The 24,712-nt window shown below is 30.9% G+C and overlaps 2 protein-coding genes across 2 annotated transcripts in view; one reads left to right on the top strand and one right to left on the bottom strand.

Annotated features, from left to right (window-relative positions):
- Window positions 1–17,856, bottom strand: part of alphaSnap (Alpha-soluble NSF attachment protein) — a 37,572-nt gene extending 19,716 nt beyond the window's left edge. Inside the window, exon 1 of the mRNA XM_075371800.1 lies at window positions 17,622–17,856. Within this exon, the coding sequence (XP_075227915.1) occupies window positions 17,622–17,713 (92 nt within the window). The 5' untranslated portion in view covers window positions 17,714–17,856. The remainder of the gene's footprint in view (window positions 1–17,621) is intronic.
- A 357-nt stretch (window positions 17,857–18,213) lies between these two features.
- Window positions 18,214–24,712, top strand: part of LOC142327352 (uncharacterized) — an 80,031-nt gene continuing 73,532 nt past the window's right edge. Inside the window, exon 1 of the mRNA XM_075370322.1 lies at window positions 18,214–18,322. The gene's annotated coding sequence lies outside the window, so the exon portion shown is untranslated. The remainder of the gene's footprint in view (window positions 18,323–24,712) is intronic.

The following is a 24,712-nucleotide window of genomic DNA, read 5'->3' as shown; positions in this document are numbered from 1 at the left end:
AAGAACTGGAGGATAGTATCTCTCTTTCAAATGAAATGGAGCAAAAATGTGTATATGTAATTTAATAGATAGATGTATAATGAAATCATGTGGTATCATATCAGATGTTTTATTTAAATGTAAATTCCACAAAGCCTTATGACCAGTTATGCATGGTGAATTTCTCCCTATACCAGTTCTACTTTCCATTCTTGAAGATGTGCCACAGAAGAGCAGCTCAGAAAATGAATGTGATAACACTGATGAGTGTAAGCCGGAAGAAGATTCTGCACCAAAATTATTCAGTCAAAATGAACTTAATGTTAACTCCTGACTTGAATCTAACAAAACATACAGCCCAATTACTTGGGTCAAAGACTGAAAGAAAAAATCTTCTACTAACCGAAGTTTCGTTTTCTTGGTATAGGACCAGAGAGAAGGAATTAATAAAATTCTTTAAAGAAGAAGACTTTGGTTTTTTGTGATATTGAAGGTTTATTGAATTTCTTTAACTTACTTATAATCCAAGTCAGTGGAGGTTATTTATAGACTTGTCAAAACATAGCCTCCAAGGTGTACTTTTACATAATGGAAATTTGTTTGGCTCAATATCCATTTCACATTCAGTACACTTCAAGGAGACGTATGAAAATCTCAAAGCTCTGCTGAAATATGTAAAGTATGAAAAACATTCTTGAACTATTTGTGGAGATTTAAATGTAGTTGGTATGTTACTCGGTCAACAATCTGGTTACACAAAAATGCAGTGTTTCATTTGTGAATGAGACAGCCGAGTCCAAGACAAGCACTGGAAGGTGCTTTTGTCTTTCCTTTTGACTAGCCCAAAAGAAAACCCTCCACCCCAGTTCACAAAACATAAAAAATGCACCACTTTTCAACCAAGCAAACTGCTATTACTTCCTCTGCACATCAAGCTTGGATTAATGAAACAGTTCACTAAAGCCCTTCCAAAAGATGGTGACTGCTTTCAGTACTTGGCAACAAAATTTTCAAAAGTATCTTATGAGAAACTTAAAGAAGGGATCTTTGTGAGGCCGCACATCAGACATTTAATGAAAGACAATTTGTTTGAAAGTACAATGAATCCATTGGAAAAAAGGGCTTGGGTTTTGTTTAAAGAAGTTGTGGCCAACTTTTTGGGCAACAACAAACATCCAAAGTACAAAACCATGTTGCAGAGTTTCATGAAATTAGGATGTAACATGAATGTGAAGCTTCATTTCCTACATTCACATATTGATTTTTTCCCTGCGAACCCGGCAATATCAGTGAAGAACAAGGAGAGCGTTTCCACCAGGACAACAAGGGCATGGCAAAGAGATACCATGGAAGGTGGAATGCAAACAAGAAGAGACAGTAATGGTGAAAGGAGACAATCAAGGAAGAGAAGTTTCAACCCACGTCAGAAAGAACTTGAAACGGTGAAATCAGCCAAAAAGAGAAATTAAATTGTCACATTAGCATTTTTTAAGTGAGTATATACCACTGTCTACTCTAATGCAGTGCGTTGTAATTTTATGCAGGATTACAAAACACACAATCTTTAAATCAAACTAAAATAATAATTTTCCCTATTTAAAAAATGTGATTTTTGTTTAATAACTTAAAAAATGATTTGAATGAAAACCTTACGTGATATAGAAAAACTAAAATCAGATTTGAAATCAGCATAAAAATACTTCTAATAACCCTTAGTCGTAAAACATTATTCCAAACGTTTTAAAATGTTGCTTATAACACATCTGTTCTGGTCTCCTTACCGCTGCACATCAGAGTGGGACCCAACCACAGACCGCCCCGAGGCCGTGATGAAGTTCTCCTCCCTGGATGGCATTATGAGGATGGCGTTTTGGCAATTTCCGTACGAGGGCCCCATAGAAGTAACTCTGACTTCTGCCTCCCTGGTCAATTTCTTCCTAATTGCTTCCACCACCTCCTCTCTAGTTATGTCTATGTCCAAATCCTTAAGATGGACAAACAGACGTTCTAGACTGTGGGATCTTGTCGGTTACTGTCAAACCAGACCCAGTCGCCGCAATTTTGTCCTTCAGATTTTCTGGAGCCACGTTCCCCATAATCCTGACCTCAACTTCTTCACCGCTGCCTTTCCGTACCGATAGTATATCATCGGCCAGAACATTTCCAACCATATTCTTGACTTGTCTCAAGAGATCGGCGTAAGTCGCCCCCCTTTCTTTAACACTACCGTTTTGTTAGGGGGCTGAGCTGGTCTAGTTGGTATCTTCCCCTCTTGAGAAAGATATAGGACCACATCGATCCCCTCATGTCTCGCCCCATATTCAAGTACTTTTCGGGTCGTAGTACCGGACTAGCCTTTGGTGGTGGTAACATCGAACGCCAAATCCTCCATCTCAGTGATCTTCTCCAAGCTTTGTAGAATGTGGCCAGCGGTCTCTCAACCTTCCTCTTCTACAAGAATGATGTAATTTGTACCAGGCTTCTCCTTTTCCTCTGTCCCATCTAGAACCTCGTGGCCGATAGATCCTTGATAACGAAGCCTGAGGGAAGTGTTTTCCCATTTACCTTGCGCCTCGCACCCGGCACAACCAGGCAAATGTATTGGAAATAGACTCGATTTATCGCATTGCAGATCTAGGATGTAGATTTAATGGCGATCCTCCACCTCAGTCGGATAGTCTTCTTCCTCCATGGTCTTATTAAAATCCTGGTGTGGCCACCTCTTCTCGATAACATCCAATAACTCACCTTAGACTCTGATTTTAACAACTCGTTCAGGATCGCTTGATCGGCCCATACTATTGTTTGTTTTTGGGCAATATCCTTACCTCTGGTTAAGTCAGCTATCCACGCCGCAACATCCTTCACTTGATTTTTGAGTCGACTCACAGAGTCCTTTATCGCTTTTTTCGATGTAGGGTGGTCTTTGCACAGGGCTGCAAGCGCCTGTATTTCAGTCATTAAAATATCCAGCTTCGCAGCATCAGAGTCTGCAATGGGCACTCTGAGTCTCTTCCTGGTCTTAACTGCGGCTCCAGATTTCACCTTCTCCAACTCCGAGACATCAACCAGACTCGTGGAGGGTAGTCATGCTGGAAGATCTAATGGTTTTACCACTTTTCTTAAAGACATCCACGGTCTCCATATCATCAGACATTTCGGGACTTACCGTCGGATAGCGATTCCTCCTACGACGAACTGATCACCGCAGATGTGTCGGGGGCCGAAAAACTCGTTCAACGAAATCCCACACGCATGAGAAAAAGCACTTTTTCTGTATTTTTAAAACAACGTAAGCTTCAAAAATAATTATTAAACACGCAAAAAATTGGAATATCTGTTAACACTTCGTCATATAATTTAAACTTTTGTCAATGGTATACAGGTTTAAGCTGAACTATCAGATTTAAGGGGTTGTAACTTAAGAACATTACGTCAGCAGTTGTTTCAGAATACATATTCAGATTCAGCTTATAAAATACCACATAGAACACACATTCCCTTTTCAGTTCCAAATTTTATGTTGACCAGAAATTAAAACAAAATGTTATAAATCATCAAATATCATTCTCAATGAAAATTTATTTCGAAATAAACTAAATATTAATTTTGCAAAAGAGGTATTACACTTTTAGTACTACTTGGTTTTATAATTCCTGCTATAAGAACATAGACACAATTTTCTTATCTTAAAAAAGTATTTACCATCAATCATCAGAAACCAGAAATTTTAGGCAACTCAAATCCATTAATGATTCAAAACAGAAAACAGGGCATATAAAACACTGACAAACACATTTGAATAACAGATATCCTCTTCATTGCACAGAGCAAAAAAATAACAATAGAACCAAAAAGTATACAACTTAAAATCTGCTATCAATCGCATGAGATTGCCAACAAATGTAGTAAAGACAATTTAGTCACTATCACAAAATAAAAATAAAATAAACTAGAAATTAAAACTACTGAGACAGCAATAAAAAAATAATGTACGATGTAATTTTAAACATTGCAAATAAAAGACTTTATTTGCCTTTTTACAGAAGCAGATTATTTATTCCTTATTATTTTATAGCCTTAATGGCCTTCAATAAAGAGACACCTTTCTACACAAAAAAAAAAACAGTTCTTTTCATCTTCTTTTCTTTTACAATTTTTACATTTCCAAAGTGGAAATGGAATAAAGATTTATTTTCCTTTAGAACTATAGTGATCAGAATAGAAAAAATAGATACAACGTCAATGGAGATAATTTTTCCAGCCTTACCAGACACAAATCAAGAACAATATGTTCACAATTTTTTCCAGTAATAAAGAATTCTAAACTGTACCAAAAATCAATAAAAAATATACAATTTTCAGCCTTTAATTCAATAATAGTATACCGTTTTCAAAAGAAATACTTAGTTGAATTTTTTAAAAAGATATAAATCCCACTGCACTTGATAGTTGTTATAAATAGTGTTAATCTAAAAATTCTTTGTAGGCTATGGTTACACTTTGTAACCACTTTTTTACGTTAGTGGAGCACTAGTTACATAACCTAACCTCTTCGGAGCTAGTAGTGCTTTTTTAGTTTGTTTTGTTAAGTTTCAGTAAACATTTATAAACGTTGTTACTTAGTTGTATTATGATCATGTTTTTTTCTTTAAAATAACTATTTAAATATATTAATAGTGGTGTTTTTAGTGCTTTCACAGTGCAACCCCTTTCAGACCAAGTAAAAGGGATATGCTCCTTTCACTTAGTCCCCCTAAATGCTTCTTAGACTAAGCCTGCTTGATTTCATAATGGCCTGGTGATATGGTAATGAACAACAAATTTTAAAAAATTGATTGAATGGAGAAATACTTCAGACTGTAAAAGTGTTGTTAGTAATTTGGAGTCTGAATCTGAGGAGTGTTATATTCACAATAAACATTTCAAGTTTGACAACATATCAGGAAATACTTTTCTTATTACTGACAGCAGTAAGCAGGATTCATCTCTGATACACCAACATCTTCCAATAAGTGATTTGGGATACAAACAATGCAACTGATACTTTACCAGAATTTCAAAAAACCAGTGAAATTGCTAAAACTTTTATACAAGAAATTGTGTCCAACTATATAAACTGGTTTGTTTGTTTTTTAATAATGAAGAAATATATATCCCTTGTGTTTCAAACAAATTTTTATGTAACCCAATCAGGTAAACCTTTCAAACCCAGTACAGATGAAGAAATCAGGTGTTTTACTGATATGAATTTATGACAATAATCAGAAAATCAAGTTATCAAGATTATTGGTCACTTGATTTTTGCATGATGACTATATTTCAAAACAAATATCAGTCAAACAGTTTATCTTCCTATTAACTATTTTCATTTAAAGACAATTCATATTTCCAAACCCTGATAAAGTATGATAATTATATAAAATATGTTCCCCTGATTAACTTCTTGAATAGTTGAGAGAACCTTACATTCCACATCAAAATGTTACCGTTGGAGGAGGCATGGTTAGATTTAAGGATCATTCTGACATGAAACAGTTTATGAGAGAAAAACCAATAAAATGAGACTACAAAATATTGATGCTGTGCAATTTAGTCATCATGTTAAGTTTATATATATATATATGTAGGACGACAAAAAGATTGTAAAACTGAGTCTGGTTTAGCTGAAGGAAGTTTAAAAATTAACAAGAGTATTAGAAGAACAGAATCATGGTAAAACTTTTTTTCTTCCATACAACTATATGAAAAATTACAAAACTGCAGAATATCTTATATAGCTAGAGATTTACTAGTCCTGAAAAGGAAAAACTGTGGAAAGAGGAGAATTTAAAATTAGCAACAGAGTGGCAGTGTACAGGTGGAAGGATAACAAGGTCAATTTAATGAGCGCAGTTCATGACCTGAGAAACTGAATTACAGCCACCAGAAAACAAAAAGATGGTAATAGAAAAGTATTTTCTAGTCCATAACCTATTCAAGATTATAACATGAATATGGATTTTGCAGATAAGTTTGATCAACTAACGAATAACTACAACATTGATAGCAGAAGTAAGAAATTATGGATAAAAATATTTTTTTCATTTTCTTGATTACTGCAACATAAATGCCTTTTTGTATACACAAGACAGTTACCATGGGAAAGTATAGCAATAAGAGTTTCAGCATAGTTGTTTATCAAGCTATTCTTGCACCTGGAATAGTAAATGCAAAAAAAATTGAATTCTTCACATGACACTTTGTAAAATAAAATCAAGTATCAATATTAATTTTAGGTTAGAGTCTAACCTTAACACATACCTTTCCACAAAGATCTGCAAATTGCAGCACTGCAAAGCAGGCTGTATGCTCATGGTGACGTATGCAATATTTATAATGTTGCACTATGCTAAGAACAATAGACTTTCATAATAATATATACTTTCATAATATATATTATAGACTTTCATAATAAACTATTTATTATTTCTCATGGCAATAATATGAAAACAAACTCCATTTAATTTTAACATTTTTTTTAATATAATTTCAATTTTTTTTTTTAAATTTCTTTTGTCAAATTACATGCACTGATAGTCTGAATGACATTTATATAGATATAACACTGTATGGTTCCTTATTATCTCAATCATTTTTAAATGCTGTTCTGATAATTTACTTACATTAATTAAATATGTATTATTTTTGTTAAAGCTCTAATGGAGTAATGGGCATCCTGTAACCACTCATCATACTGTGTTTTACTAGAGGTTTCCTACAGCTTACAAAGAATTAATATTGTTAGTGCTATGAAGTTTTGTTTACTATATTCTGATATTCTTAGATATCTTGACATAATTAGAATAAAAATTTTATGCAACAGAATTTTACCTTAGTACAATATTATACTTTGTTTTTTATTGCTTGTGGTTTGTTAAAGTCAATGTGATTTGGGTTTGAATTTTGTTCATTTAATTTTTTTTCAATAAAGCTTGGAAAAGATATAAATCACTAACTTTCAAGTGAAAAAGTAATAGTAGATAATTATAAGAAATATAAATTTCCAATGAAACATTTATTCTAAGGTACCACAAACATTAAAACATTTAACATACAAAACTAACAAAACATTAAGATGCAATAATAATCGGAGAATGGACGAAAAGAAAAACAGCATAAATAAATAAAAAATATCTAATAATGACAAAGTTAACTACTATTTGAGTAGATCATTAAAAGAGAGAAAGGGAAGCAGGTTTTAGGATCAATTATTTAAGTTCAAGATTTATAAACAGCAAGATTGTAAAAAAAATGAATTTCAAGAATAAAATAGCTCATCTAAACGATTAAAAAATGATGTAAGATCATATGGAACCAAGTTTTCATTAAGAGCCATGACGTTGATGCAAAGTCAATAAAAGAATGGAACAACAAACTTAAACTGCTGGTACAAATATGACAAAAAAAAATTTATTCGACGATGATGAATCTGGGCTATTTTTCAGATTACTGCTATCAAGATTAGCTGAATGTGGTTATAAATAAATTAAATAATATTAATAATAACATTAAATTGCCTATTTAAAGTATTGGTAGAAATGAGTTTTTCTTTTTACAAATTCATTATAATTTTTTTAATTTTCTTTAATAAATCACTTCTACTGATGAAATGATTAAATTATAGGGATTGTATTTCTCCTTACACTCATATCTACACACAGATATGACTTTCAACTTTAAAATGATAATCTGCAGAAATTTTCACTATGCAGAGATTTATATATGTAGAGATTTTTAAGTCCAGTGATTTCTGTTTTAAAAAGGCCTTATTGTAAATCTATATGAAAACAGAATCTGCATAAACCTTCACAGACTACTCCATACAAACATTAACTTGTATAAAAATAATGAAACCACAACATAAAGCATTCATGAACTGAAAGTGCTGGAACAATAGTGTTCAAAGCAGTTTTAAAAGCATTAACACAATGCACATCAACCTCCTATCCTAAATCCCAAAAATTCAGTGAAAATAATGTACACTGAGGGTGATGAGATATCTTGACATACTTCAAACATATGTAGATCAGACATGTTAAACCCAAATCTATCATGGACAAATTCAGTGATAGCAACAATTACAGAACATTTTACAGTTCACACAAATGGAAACAATGTCAAAAGCATATATAGGTATAAAGGTATAGTATGAAAAGAATTTTGATGAGTACTATTATATACCTAATTCAGAATCTTCAAACTTTTCTTTGTAATTTAAAATAATCAAAATAAAACTGTGTATGACAATAAAGTAAATTAAAATATATATATGAAAGTACTTATATACAATTATGGACTCACCTTTGATTTTGATGAAATTTGGAACACACCTTATTTAGGAAGTTATTTGTTGAGATTGAAATTATTTGTCAGAAATGCCTTTCAACCGAATTTTGTCTTTTAAGTTACAAAGTACAGTTATTGAAAATGATGTAATTCACCATCGTACAAGTGTAATATATATTATTTCTAGACTAGATAACAGGATATTGTATACAGGTATGCAAGCATTAGGTTATGTTATTATTGTACGAAATTGAGAACATAGAATTGTTAAATACCTAACCTAACATCTCTTTTTCTGTTTAGCCTCCGGAACCACCGTAAGGTATTACTTCGGAGGATGAATGAGAATGATGTGTCTTAATGTGAATGAAGTCTTGTATAAGTATCAGATCGACCATTCCTGAGGTTTGTAGTTAATTGAAACCCAACCACCAAAGAGCATCAGTATCCACAATCTAGTATTCAAATCCATATAAAACTAATTGCCTTTACCAGGATTTGAATACCTGACCTTTTTTTCCCCTGTTTAGCTTCCAGGAATCACCATCAAATATTACTTCACAGGATTGTATCTATGAGTGTAAGTGAAGTGTAGTCTTGCACAACCTAGGTTGACCATTTCTGAGATGTGTGGAGAACACCAGTATCTATGATCTAGTATTCAAATTCATATAAAAGTAACTGCCTTTACTAGGATTTGAACACTGGAACTTTCAATTTCTAAATCAGCAGATTTGCGAAGATGCATTCACCACTAAACCAACCCAGTGGGTTAGGCCATGCCTAGCCTTTTTCTTTTTCCTTTTTAGCCTTCGGGTATTACCATAGGTCATGCCTAACCTTAATCTTGACCTAAACCTAACTAAACAATTATAATTCACTTAAACCAAGCTATTTACTCCATAAATAATGTATTTGCAGATTTTCCAAAACCCACACCTTAAGCTTAACCTTACCTAATTTACTCTCAAGTAAATCTCTAATCTCATTCATAACTTAATTTCACTAAAGCAAAACCATTTAGTCAAGAAATAATGTATATTACATTAATGTAAAATAATGTATGAATTACAAAATTTTTGGTATGAGTATTGTGTAACTTACTAGGGACATAAGAAAGGTGTTTCTGATGAAAATTTCAATTGTAACAATTAACTTAGGTCCCAAATAAGGTATATTTCAAATTCATCAAAATCAGAGGTGGTCTATAATTGTATGTAATACCAAAATAAATGTAATTAAAATACAACACGCTTGAAAAATTATATGTTTTAACTGATAATAACTGTACATGAATATACTTCTGTGTAATTAAATATTGACTATCTTCAATGATTTGCAAATAAAGTTAAAACATTTTTATGCTAGGATAATTAATAAACAGGTTATTTATATAAATTATTTTAACATCAACTAAGTATATTAGATGCATAACCAACCACAATCATTGTAGGTAATCATACATACATCATAAGTAACTTAAAAAGGCATACCCACACTCAAGAATAGCAGGTATCTTTATGATCAGCTTTTAACGGGAAATTAGAAATGAAATGTTTTCACATTAATTTTTACTTCCTTGTACGAAATAAAGGAAGTATTGTGATTACGAAAAATTTCAGTTTTCAGATTTCAACAGAAATATCCATTTTGACCATCCCTGAATCTATTTTAACTAGTTTCGGCATGATGTCTGTACATACGTATGTATGTACCTCGCATAACTCAAAAACAATTGGCCATAGGATGTTGAAATTTTAGATTTAGGACTGTTGTAATATCTCTTTGTGCACCTCCCCTTTTGATTCCAATCGACTGGACTGAAAGTGTCCAAAAATAGCCCAAAATCCAAATCTGGATTTTGGGTCTTTTCTTAACTGCAGTAATAAGATCTCATTGAGAGCTTTTCAACAATATATCATAAGTGGTACTTACTTTCATTGGTTCTAGAGTTAAACCAAAATTAAACTTTAATTAATTAAATATTTGGATCTTACAAGGGGAAGGCACATTGGTTCGAATCTGACTTCATTTCCTTTTTTTTTATTAATTTAAATACATTGACTTATTGAAATAATTAACCTCTGATTGAAGAAAAATTACAATAAATAATACAATAACAATAAAATAATATGAAAAAAATCATAAGTTATTAGTGAAATAAAATTTTATGTGCTTTCATTTAAAAAAAAATGTTATATGTAATTTAATAGGCATACAAGGAGATCATGTCCACATCAGATTTTTTCATTGAGATGAACATATCTCTGTATTACATCACCCACTGAAAGGTATGTGATATTCAGCCCTACAAGTGATACCTTCACTTTGATTACCACCGAAACTAGACTAGCTGTATTAACAAGGACGATAATTACTCTTACGAAAGGCAACACAGACTAGTGCTACTTCCTCCTCAAATGTGTTACATGTGTCACAACTACAAAAAAAATGCTTTAATAAAAACTAATATATTCTTTCTATAGAAAACAATGGATTAAAAAACACATTGTCTCTACTTACTAAGTAAAGACAAGATTCAATTATGGTAAATGTAACAAGAAGACCATCACATAAAAAAATATTTGCCCCAAGACATAGGTAATATTCACCTAGCACAGGTTTTTCCTGAAGGTATGAATATATAAATTCTTTGAAATATAAAAACAAAAGATGCAAATTTTGTATGCCGATTATATATGCCTACTAGGTTACTAGTTTGTAACTTGTTCTAAACTGTTTGAGAACTCATAAATTTTTAATAAAAGTATTTTGCTCAAACCAAGTAGGCTATTATAATATATTTAACGGAGATTACAATTTTAATTTTCTATAATGTGTAGGCTTTCAGCACTAATTTGGTAATGCACTACTGCACTACTCAATGTAGCCAGCAAACAAATAATATCCAAATGGCAAAGATGTCTTACAGATAACGGAATTCATCATTATTAAAAAGAAAATACACTAGTACACTAATTTAAAAAAATTCAACAATTCATCTATACAACAGAATCTGGTGTTATGCAAGGTATAAACTTCATACAAGATTTGTTTTCAAACCTGGCTTTTTCTGAATCTACTCATGAAGAATAATGTAAATTATTTGAACACATTCCAATTATAATTAAAGAATTACTTGCCTGTTAAACCAAAAAGGTTTTCTTTGAAATCATACTACATGCAATTTCCAACATAAAAACTTGGCCTTTGGAGAAGATATTCTTAAAAAGGGTAATTTTTTTTGGTACTTTCGTATTAACGCCACCTCAGCTACAGCTTTATTTAAAAAACAAAGTAGTCAATCGGATTTCGGTGGAAAGAAAATGAACAGTCTCTTTATTAATTATAATAAATGGTTATTTATATTTATTTATTTTATAAATATAATTTAACCAAACTTAACCTACGCTCCCTTTGCTAGCTAACCTTGACTAATTAACAACGTAATTTTTTGAGTATTTATTTAATAAATTCAGCAATTATTTATTTAAATAATCAATACACTCCTGTTAATTAGTCAAGGTTAGCGAGCGTAGCTTAAATTTGGTTAAATTATATTTATAATATAAATAACCATTTATTAAAATTAATAAAGAGACTATTTTGAATCTATGTTAAACTCTATATCGGCCCATTTTCCACCGAAATCCGATTGACTACTTAGTTTTTAAATAAAGATGTAGCTGCGGTGGCGTTAATACGCAAGTACCTTTTTTTAAATATATCAATAACAAAATGTATGAATTTTAAGAATTGAAACAGTTCAAGATGCAATAATTTTCATTTTAGAGATAATGCACAAAATATTTTCTAAGTTGTCAACATCCTCACATCAGTAAGGAGCAACAAAAATGCTGGAAGAAATTGTATTGTTTATGAACGTATCCTTAAAATAATTAAATGAAAGAAGAAGTTAATTGTAAGTTTTTTAGATATGGGTTCTGGAAAACATTTACACAGTACAGTCAAAGTTTTAACAGCTCACATATATTGCCAAGGGGGCATTCCATTTTAATCCAAAAAATTATCAGTGCATCACTATTTCTGATTTTGATGAAATTTGGTATATGATAACTACCCACCCTTGTAGAGGGCAAAAAATATTTTTTTTATATTTTTATACAATTTTTTTCTTGAGTAGACTATTTTGTCAACAAGTACTTGCCAACAAGTAAAAACAGCCATTTTTGTCACTTTTTCCATGAGCTGTAGCATTCTTATTTAATATTGTACAGAGGGTCAAAAAGAGCTTTTTGGAAAGAGTAAAGATAGAAATTCATCATATGTACTCAAAATTCATTTTGTTACATAACCAAATCTTCTAATGTTTACTGAAATTACGTTTACTTATTATTGTTTTTTTCAAATTTTGGGCCCAAAATAAATAATGAAAGGCTTAGGGAAACAGGACTGTTTTTAACCTTTTAACTCTTAGGTATTGTAGTACTTATAAAAAAAATATTGGACTGTTATGTAGTGTCCTTCATTAAAAAAAAAATTGCTGCCAATTTGTAAGATTTTAAAAATGTCTCATTTTTGAGGCCCAAAAACCACATGTGGGGCAGGTGGCAAAAATGTGAAATTTTTTCAACCATAAGTACGCTTTACATAGTTTAAAACTTATTTTAATTATATAACTTATATAAAATTTATTTTGTTAATCAAAGAGGTTGACAAGTAATGAAGCCATCAAAACCACTAAAAACACCATTCCTTCTAACCGTGATAGATACACTTATCTAAAAATTCACAGCATGTATTTTTTCAGATAATAATGTAGGCCTACTATACAAGATATTTGGATATATTTGCTTATATTCTAGATAGTATGTTACTTAAAGTATGACCAGCACACACAATTTCATGTTTAAACATGCATGGACATGAATGTTTGCATAATCCTGAATGTAAACATTATAAAAGGTGCAGTTACTGTTTTGATTTCAGTGTATGTTGTATTATTGCTAGTATTAATTAATACTGTAGTTAGGTAATGTACACTTGATTATAAAATAATTTTATTAACAGTAACCTTCTCTTTTATGCAATATCTTTTATTTTTTATTTTTATTTTAGAAATTTTTATTTTAGCTGTTGAGAAACTGTGATAAGACAAAGTGAGGTGCAATTGGTAGTTTTATCATTTATACTAACTGTATTGTTATTGTAAGTATTCAATAGGCATTCATACTGAAATAGTATATCACAAATTGACTTACAATAGATTTTCAGTATTGCACGATATTTTAGAGTTTACTGAACAGCAAATAACATTAATATCTTTAAGAAGTGGATGTACTGAAACAAAAAATATCTGTACTTTTCATAAAACCGAATATTTAGATAAATATTTTCATATTAATGGGAAAAGTTGCTCTGACCCATTTAGCTATCTCACTAAACCAATTAAGAAATCTCTTCGGAAATATCTTTGACACTTTCAACAAGCAATCAAAATTTAAAACTAATTCCAGGCAGAGCACTGTGTACAAAATGCTTAAACAAAATACAAAAATCACATGATGATACAGAAAGTGAACCGGAATGTCAAGATATATTTGAGCCTCAATGTGATATACAGTCAGTGAATAAAGCTTGTTCAGCACTTGGTATTTCCCCCGTTAAGGTTAAAAAAATTATCGACCAGCGCAAAGGAACCAATTTAAAAAAATAAATTTACAAAAATAGCTGACTCAGTTACCAGTAAATTAAACAATTTCTTTGATTTAAATATTTCTACAGAAGAAACCACTTTATTACCACAAAATTATTCTGAATTTGTGGGTCCAGAAATACGATTACTAATGCATGATGAAAAGTTTGAAGAACTATTGAATCCACTGGAGAAAGCAGCTTGGCAAGCATTCAAAAATGTTACTCAAGAGTTTTTTTGGGAAATCGAAATATGGAAAATTACTGTGATATTGTCAACAATCATATACATCTTAAAAAATTTTTGGTTGTAATATGTTCTTAAAAGTACACTTTCTGCACTTGCACCCAGATTTCTTCCCGGAAGTCTTGGTGCAGTGAGCGATGAGCATAGGGAACGCTTTCATCAGGATATTTCAACTATGGAAAAGAGGTATCAAGGCAAACGGAATCCTAATATGCTGGCTGATTATTGTTGAACCATCAAGAGGGATGCTCCATGGGCGAAATATAGCAAAAAATCGACATTTCTTACATTTTAGGCGAGTTAAATGTTTGAATATTATGTAGTTAACAGTGAAGAAAGTATTAAAATGATTGAAATTATAAATGCCTGTCTCTCAGAAACCTTACATGATGGAGAAAAATCAATATCATATTTGATATTAGGAGAAAAAATACTATCAGAATCTCATATTATTCTTACAGAGACAAAAAAAATTCTTTTTTCTTCCCGTGTTATAGAGAAAAAATAATGTCATCTGAATATTTATAAAGATATGACAAGGAAAATGTATATGATTAATATATATTTATATTATTTTTATGTAATATATTTCAAATAGAAATATTTATTTAATATATCAGTTGCATATAAAAAAAATAGAGATTCAATTCTGAATAAACAATCTTGTTAGATTATTTGGTACAACAAAGGCAGCCTTTTTGGGTTAAAACCACCAGACTGGTCTAGTGGTAAACTCATCAATGCATATCAGCTGATTTTGAAGTCCAGAGTTCTAAGGTTCAAATGTTAGTAAAGGCAGTTACTTTTGTATGGATTTGAATACTACATCGTGGATACCGTTATTCTTTAGTGGTTGGGTTTCAATTAATCACATCTCAGGAATGGTCGACCTGAGATTGTACAAGACTACACTTCATTTACATTCATACATATCATCCTCATTCATCCTCTGAAGTAATACCTTACGGTGGTTCTGGAGGCTACAGAAAAAAAAGGAGAGGTAGAGAGAGCCTTTTAGGGTTGAGATTTCACAGTGACTAGCTTAAGTTCATGGGGTCACAAATTATTTTGTACCCCATTAAATATTTTTTGTTATTTATATTTATGAATTATAGATTATTGTTGGAATTATCATTATAAAATAAAATGGATATTACAATTTTTTATTAGTGTGATGTGGAATAGCTAATTTTATTGAGTTATTCTACAACTGGTGTAATGTAATTTGGTTAATGAGCACAACTGATCATGCTAATCGTCACTGCATTAAGATCAACTAATTAGGATATAGGCTTACATATATTGTAGATTTTTAATGCACAATACCAATTGTTGGATTTTGTATTTCAATCCAATGAGCTGGAAAAAGATATAAACAGTTGGTCAGAAAATTTCTGAATTTGGTAAATTTGTTTTTCAAAATAAAAATTTGTATGACAGAAATAGTTGTAGAGGCAGAAAGTAAGAAATTTTGGGCAGACTTTGAAACACATCCTTATAAAACTATGGATGACAGGTTATTAAAATAGGTAAAAAAAAAAGAATGTTATGAGAAGTTTGATTACTATGGTCAATATTGGTGAAGATCACAAAAAAAAATAAATGTTACAAGTATGTTTATATCTAAAACAAAAAATTTTATTTAAAAGTATAACAGATTTAGAAGCAAGAAATAGGTACAATAATCTTATTTTTAAGGGGCTAAATAATAGTGTTTGATTTGTTGATTTTAATAATTAAGAAAGTTTATGAAAAATATGTAGGCTGTCTGGTGAAAATACAGATGAATTGTACGCATGCAATAGAGATTATAAAGAATAATGCCCCAGTAATTGTGAATTTTCAGGATAATTTTGACGTTAATTTTATTTTAAAAAACCAAATAAATTTAAGAAGTCGATTATCACCTATCACAAGAAATGCAAATGAAAGTGCTGAAAAAACAGAGGTGTTTCTGTTTCCAATGGAAAAAATGCACTGGCATCATCCAGGAGAGAAAATTATAATTGTACATGTTTGGACATGTATACAACATAGTGAACAAGGAAGTTTCATTTCTGACAATGATTTTTAAAGCAGAAGGTCAAGATGAAATACAAAAGTGTAAACAGCTGTTGGAACATGGTGTAGTGAAACTTATCCTGAAGAAAAATATTCAGCACAAAGAAAGGGAAAGATAAAGTGTAAATGAAAGTCATTACGGGTCTGCCATCAGATGGATAGACAGGTGGATAAGTTAAATAGTGATGTATTTGTGGCTGGACTTAAGGGTAAGTTTTATGAATTATTTAATACTGTTAAAGATTATGATAGTTTTGCTTTTTTGAAACTTTTGTATAAATAAGGATGAAGTAGGTTTTTAATTTTTTCAGGATAATTCATTAAAATGGGAATTTCCTATCAGAGAATAAATTTGAAAGGGTAAAGAATTAACTGATTTTAAATCAAAAAAATATAATTAAAATAATAAAAGTGAAAAACAGGTTAATCTGAATGAGGGTATAATCCTGTTATAAAATTGTATTTAGGTGAAGAGAAGATACTGGGTAGGAGAAAGATAGTATATTATGAATTCTTTTGACAGAGTACACAGAGATAAAGAAAATTTAATTGATGTGGGTGATTAGAATAGGGTAAAAATTTACATAATCTTTCATTCGAATGTGAAATATATAACAAATTCAATAAGCAAATTGTTTGAGAAAACTGACATTCTCTAACTAGTAATGATAAACGTAGAAACAAATTATACAAGATTTTAACCAGTTCAATGTATAGCAGGTTGGAGGATGACTGAATTGTGGATAATACTTATAATATAGCTACAAGATTATAAACATGAACAGTTCAAAAATACTTAATCCATGTATGATTTATAGTAACTAAATTTTCTGTGCAGTATTAAGATAGATTTAAATCAAGTTTACATGTAGTTAAAATGTTATTGTGGCATTTTTCATTTTCACTAGTGTAATGCAAATCTGTTTTTCACGTATTTATTACAATGAATTTAAATGATGTTTTTAGTAAGAATAAAATGAAATTCAAGCATTAAATAGTACACATTTTCTGACAAACTTGCTTACTACATTCCAGTTTTTCCTGTATGTAGCAACAGAAAGTAAGTTATATTTAGGCACAACTAAGTTGCATGTTTACCAGATCAAAAAATAAATATCAAAACTGGTCAATAAATTGTATAAATAAAAAAATAATAATTTTTTTTACTTACAACATAACTTATAGTAAAATAATGAGACGAAAACAATCAATAGCTTTGTTTGTCAACTTAAAAGTACAAAGGTGTTTCAACATGAATAGTATTTCCTATGAAAGCGATCATAATCCCATATCAGCAAATAAAAACATAAAATTTGATTAAGTGTCACCGAAATTTATCAATAGTACTTACCCAAATAAAGAGCCAAAAAAACCTTTTGATGAAGTTAATTTCTTTTCAGCTTCAGCCATCAACTGAATGGCTTTTTGCTCGTTGTCTGCCATTTCTTCTGATAACTGCACTACCTATTAGACAATTTTTTTAAAAATTAACACTACTTCGTAAACCTATTCTATTGACAAATTACTTTCTACTTCTGACACAAGATGGCAAAACCATCTTTAACAGTTTAAACGCATGCGTCATCTGATAGCTATCCCAAAGAAACTGAATTCGCTAACTTTGTACAAAAGATAAATTTGCAAACGAAACTGATACAGAAACAAAAAAATTAGAATAAATCAAGTTCAAATAATCACAAAATAATTAAATTGTAATCAATGTAATCTTTAATTTAAAAAATGCAAAATAAAATGTTTTTATTATTATTTATCTAACCGTTTATACTATTGTTTTCAGTGAAAGATGAAATATTTCTTGAATTAATACCGATGAGCTTCTCAAATTTATTTTTACTTTTAATTTATAAGATTGAAATAATAGTTGGCAATTCTGATAATTCTATAAACATACTACGCTGTTTCAGGGGATTCACAGTATTCACCAATATAAAAGCGGATGTTGGGCTTGTTGGAATGTTATTCTGCGTTGGCATTTATCGTCTGTATTTGCGCACTTGGAAACGTAAAACTCTTTCTTAATTTGTTGTAAAGGTAGTATTACTAGTAGCTCTTCCTATTTGTTTATTTTATTTTTAATTGTAGATTAATATTTCGAAAATAGTGTTGAAAGTAATTAAAATTTGTTAGAGCATAATTTTAACATTATCATCATAACGCCATTCGATTAAAATAACTTTTATGAGCGTTATGCTAGACGCATCAAACAGTTGTATTGAATATTTAAAGAAAGTTAAATTCATATTGAATTTAAAATTTTGGTATTTGATACTTTAATAAAGTTAAATTCGTATTGGATTTAACTTTACCAGTGTATTAGTTTTTTTTTTTAAACTGAGCCCTAATTACTTTCAAGAAATTTATTTTTACCCATCGCCTAAACTTATTCTTTTAATAAGTTTACCAATATTTTTTCCGCATCATAATTGCATACTTTCTTAACGTTTAAATTTGTATTTTGTTTCCAATTAAGAACAAGTTAATTTGTTTAAAGTAGCAATAAATATATCATAAAAAAATGATTGAACCAAATTGAGAAAATTGACATTTTTGATTACCTTTTATTGATTTTACGCGATCGAAATTAAACATATATATATCTATATTAACAAAGTTTGTTGCAAACTTTATTTACTTTAAATCTTTTTGGATGAAGAGTCTAAGCAAGTAAATAAAGCGAAAAATTATTTTTCTAATTATGAAAGAGGGGTGAGAAATTATTTGATGGAAAAATGTGTTTTGTAAACATTTTATGTTGAAAGATAAAATTATATTTAAAAGAAACTAGTGGCAATGGTGCAAGTTTGTCTACAGTTAGGTTTATTTGAATTATTTTTCTAATACTATGCTATGAAAACCATATAAAGATAATTTATAATGAAATTTATTGTATAGATTTTGCAGTAATTATTAATTTTTCTTTAATTGTGAGGCACATCAGATTTTAATAATTGAAGAGGACCATAATCTTAGTTTTATGTTTGCTGGAAGCTTTTTTTATCGTTGATCAACTTGAGGTTTTTACTATTTGTATAAATATAACACTCAACAGGAACAAATTAAATATCCACTACTTTAAATTAAAAATCTCTAGATTCAAAAGATACTGAACTCTCTAACAGTAGTTTTTTATTTTACTTGTTTAAGATAATAAAAATGTTGAATAAAAATTGCTTGATTATTACACTACTATTCTTCAGTTAGATATTTGAGGTTGCTAAAGGATGAGTACTGAAGGAAAGGGTCCTCAACACTTTTATTTCTTTTATCCCCTTCAAGATAATACATTGTTTTAATTAAAAGATTAACATTAATTTTTTTTATCGATGCTCAGAAGGATTTTTTTTATCGATGCTCAGAAGGAATAGAATTTGAGAGTTAGCAAAGGGGCTCAAACACTATGAGCTTCATACTTCTCCCTGGAAGTAAGCACTTTTAAATTTTGCAATATTTCAGTTTTTATTGATTATGGGAAGCACTGGTGGCTTGAAATTTAGAACGACATAAAGGGCCGAAAATGTGTAATCATTGTTATAACTTTTGTCTAAACATATAATAAGTTTTGAAACAGAGTAGTTTGAATATATATTTTTTTTTTGTTATCTATGGAAAGGAGAATTAAACATTTAGAATAATGTAAAGTCTATTCTTTGTCCCTTAATGCACAAGTGTTTGAAATAATCAGTTTGAATATGAAAATATATAATTTTTGTATTCAAAAATTTTATTTCTGTAGGGGTTTTGGCTAAGAGACCTGAGATCAATTCGGCTAGAACCTGCTACTACTGTTTTTCATGCTTGTCTGAAGACAGGATGAAATTTGGAAAAGAGTGGTGTAAATGTTATAATATTTTTATTTGTTTATTTAGCGGAGTAGGGGTCAATTTTTTGGTACTTTGTATCGGGTCAGCTCTTTTAACATAGTGAACTTCTTATACAGGTGATTCAAAGAAACAGGAAATTTTAAAAATTAAATAACGCTAATGAAAAATTTTTTTAGAAAATGAATTTTATTTCATGTAATTGTACAAATGTTGCCATTTTAGGATACATACATTTTAGCTTATTTTATAAAGATGACATCTTCCAAGTGACCTCCTCTTCTACGTAAACAATAATACGTAAATAAACACGAAGTCTCTTCGTTAAATTGTTCATGGTTTGACGTAACATCTCAACTGGAATTTCCGCAATTACTTCTCGGATCTTTGCCTTCAGTTCTTCCGTTGTAGCAGGTCTACTGTGGAACACTTTGCTTTTAAGGTGACCCCACAAAAAGTAATCGCAAGCTGAGAGATCAGGCGATCTGGGAGGCCATCTAATGTCACCATTTTGTGAAATGACACGTTGTCGAAACAATCGGCATACAGCTGCCATCGATATTCGTGCAGTATGTGACGTTGCTCCGTCTTGTTGAAACCAGGCCATGTTAAGAATCGGTGGAAATCTCTTTTGTTGTTCCACAACAAAGGTTTCAAGCATAGCTACGTAATGAGCCTACGTCACTGTAATCGCAAGACCGTTGTCATCCTCAAAAAAATAAGGGCCTGTAACACCGTAAGATGACATAGCACACCACACGGTCACTTTCTGGCTGTGCAACGGACACTGGTGTAGCTGCGTAGGATTTTCTTGTGCCCAGTATCTGAAATTTTGCTTGTTAACAAATCCACTGAGGTGGGAATGCGCTTCGTCTGACATCCACAGTTCGTGAACAAACTCTTCATCATCATTTATCTTCTGAAGCATTACATTACAGAATTGTGCTCGCACAACTGCATCGTTCGGTTTCAGTTTCTGCAACTTGTTGCAGATCGTCCAGGAACTGAATACCATCCATACAAGTATGGATGTTATTGCAAGTCCTTCACTAACATTCTTCGAACACTTGAACTATGCAATTGTAAAGATGCTGAGAGACGACGGATTGATCGATGTGGACTTCGTGTGACAGCATCTTGTAAAGCTTGAACATTCTGTGGTGTACGGACGGTTCGCGCAGGAGGTTTCTTTTTCATTGCCGAACCAGTTATCTCAAAATTAAATATCCATGTGCTGATTGAACACGGTCGTGCCATCCCAGATTAAAATAATGGCAAAATTCTCTACACACTCCCTCCACACTGTCATTGTTTTTGTAAAACGCTTAAATAGCAAATGCACGTTGTGCACCACTCCAAGGATCCATGACAACTAAATGGCACGTTAGGTTACAGAGGCTGGCGCCACTTATCAAGTGGTACCAATCGCCCACGGCTATCAACACAACTTTCAAAATTTCCCGTTTCTTTGAATCACTCTGTACATAAAGGAAGGGCCCATTTCAAAATAAGAGCAGCTCATATATATATTTTTTCCTAATCAGGGGAAAGGGGGGCTACTGAATTTTAAACCCTTACCATTGTGATCTGCTCTTGAACCCCAAAAATCAGATCCCAAACCTTTGTGGATATATGATAATCGGTTTTCTCATAATTATACTTTATTTAAATGTTATAAATCATTAACAGGTCTTTCAAATTAGGGATTTTGACGTAGGTTTCTTAAAGCTGCTTTGAGGCACAAGCTTTTAAGAAAAGAAAGGATTTTAAAGATCACTTCAATAGTTAATGAGATAATAATCCTGGATAAACAAACACTATATCTTTATTAATATTATAAACTATTTTATAAAGATATTTGTAGAGATAGGTAGACAACAATTTAGACATTGTCAAGCAGTTAGCGTAAAGAAGATTGCAACGGAATCAGTTGCATTGTATGTATTGAATAAATGAAGGACAACTGTTAAGGCTCACTTATTGTCCCTTCCTTCTACTGTTGTATCTGCAAAATCCTTATTTCCAAAGATTTGTTTGGTTTTCTTTTAAAGCTGTGACCTTTTTAGCTCCACGACCCCAAAAAACTAAAAAAAAAAATATATAATGAATATTTCACCCCCCCCCCCCAAATCACAACCTAACAAACCCTAGTTAAAATTATTAGCTACACTGATAGTGACAGGAATAAACATGCGTGTATGAAGTGTACAAACATGAACAATTTACAGGATCCAACTTGATGTGTACATGCTCCTTGTAATTTGGTCTACTTGCATAATATTCACTGTAAGATCCATTATGTTCCAAGATGCATATACATTTGAAGACATCGTGCTCTGAGCAGTATAAAAGAGGTGTAAGGGATAGCAATATGTCAGTTCAGTTTCGATTGCTAAGTGTGCTTCTGGTTCCTTTATTTAAGTATTTAAAAGTGTAGTTTCATTGAAAATAGTAATAATTGAGGTTTTGGTTTTTGAGTGTACAATCAAATGGCGTAACTGTTTTTTGTCTTTTTTTTTTCAAAGTAGATATTTGTAAAAAAACAAAATGATCCATCTGCATCTAGTGAATCAATTTGTAAAAAGACAAGATTGTACAATGAAAATTATTTAAATTATTATTTAACTCACTAGATTGAAAGCCACAATGGGTTGTTTGCTTTCAAGTCCTCTCTGATGAAAGCATGAAGCCATCAAAATTATTTTAACACTTGGAAACTAAACATCGAGATCATAAAAGCAAACCCTTGGAATTTTTCAAAAGAAAATTTCATACTTTGAGAAATTAACAAGCTTCTCTTAATAAATCAAGCCATACTATTAAAAGTACACTTGAAGCATCTTTTCATGTAGCATGCTAAGATGTCCAAACCCCATACAATTGCAGAAAATCTCATATTGCCTGTTACAATTGATATGATTAAAAATCCTGCTTTCTAACAACACAGTACCGAGGTAAATCAATGACATGGCTGCCGATGTTCATTATCAGATTATTCAACAGGTAAGTTTAAGTGAATTGTTTTGTATTCAATTTTTTGAATCAACAGATGTCGCAAACATTTCTCAATTCTTTTGTTTTGTGAGAGCAGAACAATATCTTTTTGATGTTTTTTATGATGCTATTAAAAACTATTAATATAGATTGGAAAAAATGTATTGCTGTATGTAGTACTGGTGCAAAGGCGAAAACAGGAAAGAACAGTGGATGCACTGCTTCTTCACAGACATGCTCTTGTTATAAAAGATATACTGAAAAATCTCAAAAAAATTTTGTAAAGATGGTTAATTTTATTAAAAGTCTACCATTACAGATCATGTCGTTTGAAACTGTGCAATGAAATGGATGAAAAGAAAAAAATCACTTCTTTCCATACAAAAGTGAGATGGTATCATGGGGTAAATTGTTATTTTTGCAGGATAAACAAACCCCATTCCCAATGTTTTTACAGAATAATGAGTATATGTTGCTGTTGGCTTAATTAACTGATGTATTTTCACATTTAAACGTGAATTTATAAGGATGTGATAAAAACATTTTATTAATGAAATGATAGACAAAGTTCATTATTTCAACAAAAAGCTTGATATCTGGATTATTCGCCTTCAAAGCAAAAATGTTGATGTTTCCACTCTCTTCTGATTATATTTAGGAAAATTTGGGAAAGGAAGGCATTATTATTAAGCTCAGTTTGGATAGCATGAATATGCATTTGCATGAGCTAAAATTGCTGTTGGCAGATTATTACCCGGAAGATAAAAATGATTTCTCAAAGAGATGGGTTCTGAATCCATTTAATGAAAATGTTGTTGCATTTACTAAGTTACCAGTTGAGATTGACAACCAACTGAACAAAATATCTGCCAATAAAACATTACAATTACAATTCACATCTTAAGATTTAAATAAGTTTTAGCTTGCTTGTCGTAGTGAATGTGGAAATTTAGTCACAAAAGCATTGTAAATATTAATCCTTTTCATGCCACATCTTACCTCTGAGAAAAGAATTTTTCATCTATGGTTACACTAAAAACTAAACATACAAATCGTCTTTTATCACTTGAAAACAATTTGCTATTGTGTGTTTATAGCATAAATCCATGTATGGGGAAACTTTTTAAGTCAAATGTATATTATTTTTTTTTTTTTCGTAAAATGATTTCATTATTGTTTATGTGTAAAGTTATAGGCTAATTTTGCAACCCCTTTTCATATCACTATGACCCCCAGGTTGAGAAATGCCACTGTAAAGCATTGTTCTCAAAAAGTAAATGTTTAACTCTCGGAATATTATTTTGTTCAATATCTCTGAAATGAAAACATTGTTTAGCCATTACAATGACAAGTACTATATATTTTAAACCATATATAACAGTAATATATATACAATCACTGTTGAGTATGTGTTAATGGACTTGTGATTTGAAATTGTGAAATTGTTGGCAAATGTTGACTTTGTGTTAACTTCAAAGACTTCATTTTATCATTATTTATAGCTATGCCCCCGTATCCATTGTCTAGTGATGATTTCAAATTGTACTAAACAAACTATTGTGAAGGCATGTTGGCCCGGTAGTTTCATATGCTTATCAGCATGGTTATT

The sequence above is a fragment of the Lycorma delicatula genome, chromosome 7 (genome assembly GCF_047948215.1).
Source record: "Lycorma delicatula isolate Av1 chromosome 7, ASM4794821v1, whole genome shotgun sequence".
NCBI lineage: Eukaryota > Metazoa > Arthropoda > Insecta > Hemiptera > Fulgoridae > Lycorma > Lycorma delicatula.
This window is presented reverse-complemented; position numbering and strand designations above follow the sequence as displayed.